Below are 12,000 nucleotides of genomic sequence, written 5' to 3' on the forward strand. Positions count from 1 at the left end.
CTAAGGTGCCACAAGTACTCCTGTTCTTTTTGCGGATACACGGCTGCTACTCTGAAGCCTGTGTTTACAGCTTATTCTCAGTATTTCCCTGCAGAGCTCAGCATACTGCTCCCTAAAGGGAACACTTCTCACATACAGCATGAAGTCAGCCTAACAGAGTGTCTTGGGCCCTCTGTTCCCTTTTCATGAATTTTACAATGGGTAGGTACACTATAGGGTGCATCCAACTGAAAAGCAGGAACGCCTCTCTGCAGTGTTGCAGTCCAAGAGCAAAAAGTCATTCCAAAATAAAAAGCCAAATAAAATGGATTTGAGAGAAGATTTTAATTGCTGTTCGTTTTTCTCATACATATTGTCTATAAAACACCATATACAGTTATGGTGCTATTATACTCAATAAAATAATTATTACTACCATCGCCCTAAGTCTGATAGTTTTGAAAAGTGTCATCATTCTATGTTGCATCAGATTTGAAGATGATGCTTGTAACATTTGTCAAAATACTCCAATTTAGCTTTGATATTACAAAATAACAATGAACAAAAACCTTGTTGCTCTAATATCTCTTCAGATATGCAGTTTTTCTCTTATTTATTTAGGTGTGCTTGTCCATTGTGACACCCTGCACATTCTCAGGCTGTGTGGTGTGTTCTGCCACCTAAAGGATGCATGAGGCAATACATGTGACAAGTAAAGAAATAGAGAAGTGTTATGTTAGTGTATTAAAAACTATTATTGTAATTTTAATATTGATACTTTTAAAAAGATCAGTTATTAAAAACAGGATAAATACATGCAGAACTCTTGTGGGAACATTGTGCTTTAGAACAAAAATTATCTATAACAACAATAATAATTATAGAAATCATTCTTACCTAATAAGAAATGGCACTAGGAAAAATTTTGTTCTGGTTGTACCTTTCAATAATCTTGTGACTGTTAATCCTGCAACTGTGAAATTGACGAAAAGAAATTTTGATGAATCCATTTTTGAGGCAATAGGGAACATAAGATGTTTGATCCACAAAGTGTTAGAGACGGAGTTGAGGCACTTTGCTAAAATTGTCAAGGGCATCTAAAATAAATATTGTTAGTATTTTGGTAATATGGAGTACTTGGATGGAAATATAAACACCTTATTGTTCCAGGAGGTGGTATAGTATAGAAACAGCATAGTGGATCCCCAGGTAGCTAGTAACACTGGCTTTCCAGATGGGTTCAGCCACCCCACTGACGTTAATGGGGTTCTGCCTGGGTCTTGGAAACTGCACTAGCAGTTCTCACTGCAGGAATACAGGCTTAGTGTGAACTACCTGGCACAGAATAACTAATTGTACTTTCCCTTCATCAGCTTTTTTATTTTATTTGTTCACAAAATGTCAGGTTTAAAGATTCTGTAGGTCTACAGATGATCTCTCATTATACCACAAGAAAAATAAAAAGTGACTGTCCCAAATCAGCACCAAAATTTGGTAAGCTAAAAATATAGCAACAGAGTTCTCTATTAGTTTTGTCTTTTGTTTTAGGTTTGTTTATCATACTGCAGTATTCGGTAGAAGAAATAAAACATACTTTGTGTCATTAGAAGTATATAAATAAAACAAAACTCAGATCTATCTTCTAAGCCCCAGTCCTAACCCAGTCTTTCCCATCTCTGTTAAATTATAACGTTAATTGCCATGGAAATAGTTAATAATTAATATAGAACCTTTCTGATTGATACAGTAGAAATTAGTTTCTGTGGCTGCACCACGAAGCAAAACACCTGTCTCCCACTCTCTCTCTCTCTCCCCATACTGGGATCTGGCATCCAAACCCCTGCTTAACCCCTGCTTAACAAGGTCAGTTCAGGGTGACCAGTGCTTAATTTGCAATGAAAAAGATTCTGGGGCTCAAGTAAGTTTTTTATATTCATTGCTGATGTGACAAGCCAACAGGCACCGGGGCTATTAACTGCCAAGCCTAGAGGTGCCAGGGCTCAGCCTGGGCAAGCCCTGGCACAAATTAAGCACTGAGGGTGACCCCCTCATCAGGACAAGCTAAGCACAGTTCTGCTGCCCTTTCCTCATACAATAACAATATTTAATTATCCCCGCATTCAATACTAAAGTGATTAGTAACCCAACACCAGCCAAAATTGATCACTTGGACAACACAGCTCTATCTGCTGGATACCTAGGCAGAGTAGGTGTGTGCATGTAAATACAGTCTGGTCCTGAACAGTGTTCCCTCTAATTTTTTCCCACCCATGTATGGAATGAATTTTGTTATGTGCACCAATATGGAGGTGATGTGGGCCGAGGGGTTTGGAGTGTGGGAGGGGGCTCAGGGCTGGGGCAGAGGGTTGGGATGTGGAGGGGTGAGGACTCTGGCTGGGGGTGTGGGCTCTGGGGTGGGGCTAGGGATGAGGGGTTTGGGGTGCAGTGGGGCTCCCCAGGGCTACAGTGGGGAGAGAGGGCTCGCCCCCAGCTCTCTCTCCTTGAAGCAGCACCTAGGCTGGAGGAGAGCTCATTCAGACCTTGCTTACAAATCATAATTTGAAATTATAAGGTTGGCCAACATCACCAAAACGGAAAAAACAACAACAATCGTGTGAGGAAGCTAGTCTTTGTTCATACTTTTCAAACCTATTATGCTTTTTCAGGTACAAGTATTTTATTATATACTGTATATGCTTTTAAAGCATGCATTTTTGTTTCGATTTCAATTCAAATTTCCAACCAATGACTACATTTGCAACACTGCATGTAACTAATTGACCACAGGGGGATTGTGTGTTGGGGAAATCCAGGAGGGATGTACACACACTCCCGGGGCGGGGGGCAGGGGAGGGTGTAGGGAAATCCCTGTTGCACACACATTTCTGCAAACACAGTTTTGAAAATGTGGGATAGAACTGTTAAATTGTTAAAAATAAACGGGTTACTTTGCAAAAAATAACTAAGCTCCTATGCCATTGTTTTCATGTATAATATAATTTAGTTTATTTATTCTATAGCTTTATACTGGCTAAGTTTAAAATATGATTTTATTTTCCAGCTCTAATTCTTAAAATATTATCTGTGATCTACAAGATGGTGCAAAACAATACATATGCAACCAAAAGGTAATAGACTGCATTTCTCTAACTGCAAATCGAAAATATATTTTAAGAATTTTATATAGATAAAGAAAGAACCTAGCTATTAAGCTTGTCAAATATCATAACACATTTTTATACGTAAAATGTTTGAAACTGATTTAATTATTCATGCTGTCATTAAAATGTTCTTTTACAATCTCAGAATCCTATGATTCAATCAGTATTGTATTAAAATTAGTTTATTTTTACAAATACAATATTTTATCTTGATAGAGATATATATTACAGTGATACACTACTATTTGGTAGCCAGAGTGTTGTGGACAATATAGTCAATGACATTTCCTGCATGCTTAAGATACCTAGGAGAAGTCTACATATAGTAAGTAGTTGCTTATGGTTATTATTATTATTATTTATTAAATCATATATATTGCATTATATGAACAACTGAAAAAGTAAGAAAATGATTGGTAGGAAGTATGTATGTAGCAAAAATTAAAAATTGTAATTTTGTTAAATAAAATACATTCTTTATTTATTATTTTTATAACGCTCACAGATGTACTAGCGCTTGAGGTAAAATGCTGGCTCTTTTGAAGCTGATGGGAGTTTTACCATTGACTTCAATTAAACCAGGATTTCAGCCTTACAATCTAAGGCCTTGATTCAGTAATTTGTGCTTGAGTGGTTTGCTGATTTGGGGTCTAAATGAGGGTTTAACATATCTAACAGAGGAACATGGCATCCTTTCAGATTTTATATTTGTTTCATGCCTTGACATTTGTAACATTTTTTCTCTGTAAACACAATTAATAGCATATGTTAAGTTATGTAGGATGAATAAACTAAAAAAAACTCTGTACTTCATGATGATAATAATGATCAGTAACAGCTTATTTCTGGTCAGAAGTCTTTTGTAGCTGACTCAACTTTTCCTATCCAATGTACAAAATTTACTATACAAAACTTGAGTTACTGCTATTTTTTCCCCCCAGCTGTCTACAACTAAAGGTTGCATTGCTGGTAACTTAAGTTATACTGAGGAAGATGGTACGAAAGTGAATTGTACATGCAGTGCAACAGTATGTATTACTAATATTAACATTTTTATGTCCAAGTTTGTGTGATTTCCTATATTGTGTGATTTCCTATATTTGTTGTGACCTAATTTATTAATGTATGTACATTTGTGCCTGTGGCAAACTTAGACATTACTTAAACTCTCACTACTAATGCCCACTTCCTACAAATGTTATACGTTCAAAATTCTTAAGGAATGCAGCAAAAATTTTGCATGAGAAAGGACTGTAAGATCAAAGCCTCCATATACTTTTGAATGTAATTTCTGTGCGCTTTATGTATTGTAAATTTGGGGGTCAGCTATAGAATCAACAGAAGCACTTACCTCTTGGGAAGAGCAAACTATGTTTACATTACCTTCAGGGTCGGCACTAGGTTTTTTGCCTCCCCAAGCAAAAAATTTGCCGCCCCAAATTCCGAGAACTGTCCAGGCAAAAAAAAAAAAAGAAAGAAAAATGGCCGGAATGCCGTCCCTGGAATTGCCACGTGCTTGCTTTGCTGGTGCCTAGAGCTGGTCCTGATTACCTTCCATATTGGAAGTTCTGCAGAGGAAGACATTTAATTTGTGGTTGAGGCTCTCTATGACATTGATCTGTCTATGTTATGCTCTGAATTTGAGTGTCCCGGGCACATGAACACACACAATTTTTGACCATGTGCGTTTCTGGCAGAGTTGGAGAACAATCCCTTTGCAGTACTCTGACCCTGTCCTCTGGGTGCACCTTTCACTGCAATGGGCATGCCACTAGGATCTGTGTTAGTAAAAGTACATACAGTGAATAAAGCCATATATTCAGAGCCAGGAATTTATTCATGGACCTGATTCTCTTCTCACTTACACAAGTTTTACACCAATAAAAACCCACTGAGTTCAGTGGAGGCACTCGTGACTTCCATCAGTGTAAGTAAAAGACTTCAACTCATTCGTATCCAAGTATTGCGCCACATTATGGCTTATAACAATAGGGTCTCACATATTAGAAAGAGCTATTTATAATCATCCCACTTACAGACATCAGAAAGAGTTCTGTCATCAACCTCATACAGATGAGAAAACTGAGGTAAAGAGAAGTTAAGAGTCAGATTTTCAAATGCTCAACACCAATAGTTGGGCTGAGATTTTGAAAATCGATGCACTGCCTTAAATGGGAGCTGAGTTCTTTTGAAAGTCTAAGCCTGACAGATTTGCCCAATGTCATGCTGCTAGTGAGTAGAAAGCAGGAAATAAAACTGATTTTCTGACTTCCGCTATCATTCCCTGGACAATGTTTCTATTCTAAGCACAAGTGAATGATTTAAAAATGGAAAGAAAACCTTATCTATCTGTACTTTGTTTTTAATCTAAATCAGAACTTTAAAGATCTCCATTATCCATGCTCCTCTACAGGGCCTCACATTTCTATTTATGGAGTTGGTCCACATTGGCACCTGAGATGATACAGCAGTAAGAAATTAAAACAGACCACACATGTCAATATATACAGACTATTTTGCCAAGATCTTCTTTCATTTCCTGCTATTTCATCCATATGTTTGCCAGACTGAGCCAAATCCTAATCTGAGATGTGAAGTAAGCATTACCATCTCAAATTATCTGTTACAAAACAGTTAGAAATATAAAACAAACTCCAAATAGAGGTTATCAAAAGCTGGAGTTTAAAGGTCTTTTGTAAAGATCTTTAACAAGCATCCAATTACATTTTTAAACTTGCTTTAAACTTGCAGTCTCACACCCAGTGGTTTTTTCCTGGCTAAAACGCAAAGGAAAATGGGGAGCTGCATCACCATGTAGTGATCATGTGATGGGTGATCCTGCGTGCAAGTAGCATCATATATTTTTGAAAGATGCCTTATGGTAGTAGTAGGATCCCTATACATCCTTGCTTCACAGCAGGCTTTATAGGATAGAATATGCCTATAAAGCAGTGACGGTGTCAAGAGCAATGCTGTATATAAAAAGATGAATGGTCGTTTCAGGATGTAATTTTGACCTTCATTACCTTATGTCGTTGTTTTAAAATACATCATTTTCTCTATTTAAAATTATTAATTTCATTTTTGTTGTTTTAGGCAGTTGTGCCATCTAATGTTCAAGGAATTAGAAGTATCCTTTAAGGAAGAAGTCTAATTGTAGACTAAAAAAAAAGTATAAACAAAGAATACTCCAAGTTAAATAATGTTTTTTATGATTTTTTTTCTCTACTTCTTGGCTCTGAAACTGAGTTATGAGCACTGCCTTTGGCTTGAAAACAAGTATATTAGAGCATTCATTTTGTAGTTGATTAATATAATACAATGCCACAGATTTCATTTTATATGTAGCTAGCCTTAATATCAAAGATGTGATCACAGATGCAAAATTTATACTGATTGTAGAAAAAGATGCAACTTTTCAGAGGCTCCTGGATGATGACTTCTGCAATAAATTGTCTCCATGCATAATGATTACGGTATGCATCTGACATTTCACATTCCACCTCTAGAATTAAGAGTTTTAATAATATAGTAACAGTATGGTGATTTCCAAAAATAGCTTCAAATATATTAAAATTAAAATAAGAAATGTTTAACTCCAACATTTTCCTCCATTTTTATTAAAATAATACCATAAAAATGGAGAAAAACTGAATTATATTTAAGGCAGAAAGGTATTTTCTGTTCTTATACATATTTACAAATACACATTTTATAATCTTCTTTTCCAAAAACGTTTCAAATAAGGTTGTAATTAGTACTCTTAATTCTGCCATATAATAGAATGAAATGTGGAATATGTAACTTAGTATTTTTTAAAAAACATGTAAACAACATATGACATGATATACTGTGTTTAAAAACGGTATTACAATTGGTTAAATTAATAATCCATGGATTAAGGGGTTTTTTGAGATTGCACAAATCAAGTAAAGAGAATAGCTCCTGAAATCAAATTATTGTGAAGATTTCCTAAATGTAGAGGAGCACGAATGGAACAGATCGTAGTGGTTGTTGTTGAGGGGTTTTTTTGTTTGTTTCTTTTGATTTGTAATGAAAGAACAAAGGGGAAAATTCTGGCTACTGTAAGGAAAGTAGCTTACCTCACCCATCCCTCAGAAACACACACAATACTACTTTTGAAGTATATATATATGTGTGCCCAAATCCAGGTGAAGTCCACCCATATTTACAGCCACCTTACATATTCTTTTTGTGCCATTAATATGAAAAAAAGCACAGGTTTTTTTTATAGTGAGCATGGCTTGATACAGACATCTGATTATGCCTGTGTGCATACCTGTTACGCCGTTCTTCCCTCTCCTATACCCAGGGTGCCTATCATAGGCCTGGTCCCCACTAAGCCCCCACTTCGGACTAAGGTACGCAAATTCAGCTACGTTAATAACGTAGCTGAATTCGAAGTACCTTAGTCCGAACTTACCGCGGGTCCAGACGCGGCAGGCAGGCTCCCCCGTCGATGCCGTGTACTCCTCTCGGCGAGCTGGAGTACCGGCGTCGACGGCGAGCACTTCCGAGATCGATCCAGGATCGATTTATCGCGTCTTAACCAGACGCGATAAATCGATCCCAGAACATCGATTGCCTGCCGCCGGACCCTCCGGTAAGTGAAGACGTACCCATACAGGACATGTGCCATGCTGCTTTGTAACTTTTCTTGGAGCTACAATAGGGGCAACCATCTTCTCCCTACACAATAACTGCAGGACAAATGTTCCTACTGTTTTTTATGACATATCTAAGCACGTGTCTAGTCAGACTTTGTTTTAGTTAATTCCAAAACATATGATTTTATTTTATTTTCCCTTAGGGAAAAGGAGTACCAGATCTGAACACAAGACTTCTAGTCAGAAAGTTGTGGGATACATGTCATATTCCTATTTTCACCCTCATGGATGCAGATCCACATGGTAATTGCATGCTAACAGCAGAATAGAACCTTATTTATTTGACTTTTAAGACCCGAGCTCATGTTATGGGTATGTGAATGGAGGTTCCCATCAAAGCAGAAATTTCTAAACTCAACCAGAATGCCTGCAGGAGTACTGAGGAGTACTGTGACATCTATGCTGGCCTTCCTCCACTGTTTAATGCAGAACTGGGGCATTCCTCACCCTCTGGGGTGACAAACACAGCTGTTGGCTCTAGGCAATCCTGGACCTTGTGCCTAAGGAGTGAAAGGACTTTCCATAGAACTTGTGAGTCAAAGTCACTTAGGATCAGATTTTTAAAGGTACTTGTGCACCTAAAGTTGCAAATAGGCACCTCGTGGGATTTTCAAGAGTGCCTAGGCGCCTAACTCATTTATATCAAAGGAACTTAAGTGCCTTGGGGCTATTAAAAAGCCCATTAGGTGCCTATCTGCGTCTTTAAGCACCTAAGTACCTTTGAAAATCTGGCCATTAGGCATTTTTGAATAGTCCACCCTTAGACTATAGCTGCTCCTTGGCAGGTGTATGGGAGGATGGAATAGGGCTTTTTGCATCCTTTTCCCAATTTGGGACTAGAGGAAAGCTAGCCACATACTCTCAGCAGAACTTTATATATACTGTGATGCATACACTTCTCAGCCAAGGCCCAAATGTGAGGCAAATGCAAAATAATAGACATGAAAAAAATAGTACAAGATGATTTCAACGTGATTTTTTTTTTTAATTTGATTTAGGGTAACCAACATTCTTTATAGCTCCACCCTCATAATCCAACACTTGTAATGTCAGTAAATTACCATTCTGAAAGCTAAATACTACAAACTTGATGTTGGTTAGAGCCAATTTTAGTCTAAAATTAGGGGCGTGCCTTTTAATGCAGGATCACTTAGAGCTACCAGTATGATGACTCATCTCATAATGGTGCTTTGGATATTGTCCCATTGGAAAAAGCAAAAACAGGAAATATTTTAAAATGTCACAGTTTTGTTTTCTTCTAATAGACAAACAGTTATGTACTGCAGGTCCAATCCTCCAGTCGCAACTCATGCAAAATTCCCATTGACTCTAATGGGAGTTTTGTCAAATTAAGGCGTACTGGATTTAGCCCTAAGAAAGTAGTATGATGTGTTTTAAGTAAAATAAAAATGCATATTACTGTGTTCTACAGCTAAAATTTGAATCCTGAATATAGATTTATTCACAAGTTTATAACTTTTTCCTGGTGAAAGTGTATGGTTTTTGTTGTTTCTCTTTTAAATTTTCACTATACTTTGATAGAGACATCATGGACAATGACATTTTGCCTCTTCAGTTTTGCAAAGAATATTGGGGATGGAGCATGAGGAATTATTCCAGTTGCCATCATAGGCGCTACAGTCTTTCTCCCACCATTATGTGGGAGGCAGGAGAGTCAGACCTAATGGATGACAGAATCTTTGCTGTCTCCATATTTCTGTGACAATGATGTGGGGAAAAGCAATGAAGCTGAGAGCTGGTGGAAGGTAACTCGTTGCTGGAGTGGGAAGCAAGCTTTAAGAAGCTGATGATTCAACTACAGAACATGCTTCTTGATGTGTAGTTTTGTAATTACTCTTTGAAATGTGACTTTTTCTAAACTAATGTATAGCTTTGTTTAACGAATTTATGACTAAGGATAGTTAGAATGCTGATCGTTAAAACTTAAAATGAGGTACAATGGAAAGACGGGTAAAAACTGAGACATTGAAGAAGAGCTTGACACCCTCCATGTTGACTGGGCTTTTGCTCAGAACTAGGTGTGGTTATGGAATCCCATTTTTAAAAATCTATAAATTAGTAGCTGTTAATATGCATTTTAATTAAGTAGTAGTCTCCATTACCAATTAATAATACAATATAATTAACTGGAACTTGAACCAAAAACAAGATGGAATGTAAATTAAGGTCAATTTTCTCTCAGCGGTGCTTTCAGTGAAAAAGACATTTGATTAAAACATGACATTAAAATGTTTAGTAATATCGAATAATTTAAATAATATTTTGCCAGTGTTTAATGTCATATATTAATGTTATGATTAGCAGAGCAACTTAGTTTATGATGAAAAACAAAAAATGCTGAACTCTAAACAACCCAGTTTAGCTTGAAACCTGATTTACTGAATCAGAAAGGAAATCAGATGGGCAGGATTTCATTTCACTAAAAATGTTCTGACTGCCATTAGTTAAATAACAGAAAATAAACACTAGAACAGTAGTGTTTTATTCTGTAGTGAAGGAAATTCAGTAAATATTCCTTAGGACAATAAAGAACCAAATATATTAAGCATGCTTGAGACTGACAGTTGACTGTTTAGAGAATGATCTAAATTTAAAATATGATTTAGTAAGAAAAAGTTTTTCTTAGCCATCTATATATCGTATTTTAACATAGCCTGACTGCATAGCTGTATAATTCTGTTTTGGAAGAACATAGAACAGTTTTCATGTATTCCCACAGACAATGGGTGAAATCTTTGCCCTGCTGAACTCAGTGGCATATTTGCAATTGACTTTAATGGCATCAGGATTTCATCCATTGACTGTAAAATAGGAGATGCTCATTTGAACTGTTATATCTTTCTTTTTGAGAGCTGGTTGGTTCTTACTATTGTCTGAGGAAGACAAGGTGGGTGAAGTAGTACTGTATCTTTTATTGGACTAAGTTCTATTGGTGGAAAAGATAAGCTTGTGAGCTTCACAGAACTCTTCCTAAAGACTGGAAATCATAACCAGAGTCTCACAAATAAATATATGGTGGAACAGATTGCCAAGCCTAAGGGCTTGTCTACACTTACATTTTATAGCGCTCTAACTTGCTGGCACAGGGGTGTGAAAAATCACCCCCCTGAGTGCAGCAAGTCTGAGCACTTTGAAGCGCTAGTGTAGACAGGCTCCAAGCGCTGGGAGCCACGCTCCCAGCACTCGGAGCTAAACCCCTCATGGAGGTGGATTACCAGGAGCGCTGGGAGAGACCACATTCGCACTTCAAAGCGCTGCCACGGGAGCATTCCCACGGCAGCGCTTTGAAGTTTCCAGTGTAGACATATCCTAAGAGTTAACACACGTAAGAAATCTATTAACACCTCTACAGTTATAGGACAAAGGCAGATTAGTAGTTACAAATAGTTGTAATGAGCCGGAAAACCATTCTCTGTTGAGACCATGATTTTTAGTGTCTAGCAGAGTTACAAATTTAAGTTCCCATGCTTGCCTTTGGAAGGTGTTATGCAGGTTGCCTTTGAGGATGAGGACTGATAGGTAAGCTATAGAGTGATTGCTTTGTGAAAAGTATTTGCCCATGGGTGATGGGTTTGTTTTTGTTTTGGTCTTTTATCATTTTTCATTCAAGAGCATAGTGATTGTCTGGTTTCACACATATCATGGTTTTCTGAGCATTTGATGCACTGGATGAGGTACACCACAAGTTGTGATAGGCATGTGTAAAACCCATAGATCTTGAAAGATGTATTGTGGCAGGTATTGATCATTATAGTGGTGGAGATACGTCTGCAGGTTTTGCATCTTTTGTTCTGGAGGGTGTGGTGCCAATTTGAGTTGTTGTCTCCTGGTCTGTGGGGAGTTTACTTCTGATGATGAGCTTGGCAAGGTTGGGGGGTTGTTTGAAGGATAGAAGTTGGGGTCCAGGAAAGATTTCTTTCAGGATGGGGTCCACATCAAGTATGGGTTGTAATTGTTTCACGATACCCTGTATGGGTTCCAGTGTGGGATGGAAGTGACAGCAAAGGGTGTGTGGTTGGTGCAGGTTCTTTTCCTGTATTGAAGCAGGTTCTCTCAGGGTATTTGGGTGGCCCATTCAATGATGTGATCTACTTCTCTGATGGAGTGTCCTTGTTTGATGAAGGTGATCTTAAGTGTGTTAAGGTGTATAT

General features: G+C 37.5%; 1 protein-coding gene across 5 annotated transcripts in view; it reads left to right on the forward strand.

The window, feature by feature from the left end:
* SPO11 (SPO11 initiator of meiotic double strand breaks) overlaps positions 1-12,000 on the forward strand; it is a 52,477-nt gene that overhangs the window by 35,502 nt on the left and 4,975 nt on the right. For 3 of the 5 annotated variants that reach the window (XM_065566033.1, XM_065566035.1, XM_065566036.1), the window contains 6 exons: positions 3,041-3,107; positions 3,357-3,465; positions 4,082-4,168; positions 6,237-6,270; positions 6,507-6,616; positions 7,972-8,071. In XM_065566033.1, coding sequence (XP_065422105.1) covers positions 3,041-3,107; positions 3,357-3,465; positions 4,082-4,168; positions 6,237-6,270; positions 6,507-6,616; positions 7,972-8,071 — 507 coding nt within the window. Of the gene's footprint in view, positions 1-1,154; positions 1,474-3,040; positions 3,108-3,356; positions 3,466-4,081; positions 4,169-6,236; positions 6,271-6,506; positions 6,617-7,971; positions 8,072-12,000 lie in introns of those variants that run through there. The other 2 variants (XM_024103318.3, XM_065566034.1) reach the window with 2 other exon arrangements.

Source organism: Chrysemys picta, chromosome 13 (genome assembly GCF_011386835.1).
Source record: "Chrysemys picta bellii isolate R12L10 chromosome 13, ASM1138683v2, whole genome shotgun sequence".
In the NCBI taxonomy this organism is placed as follows: Eukaryota; Metazoa; Chordata; order Testudines; family Emydidae; genus Chrysemys; species Chrysemys picta.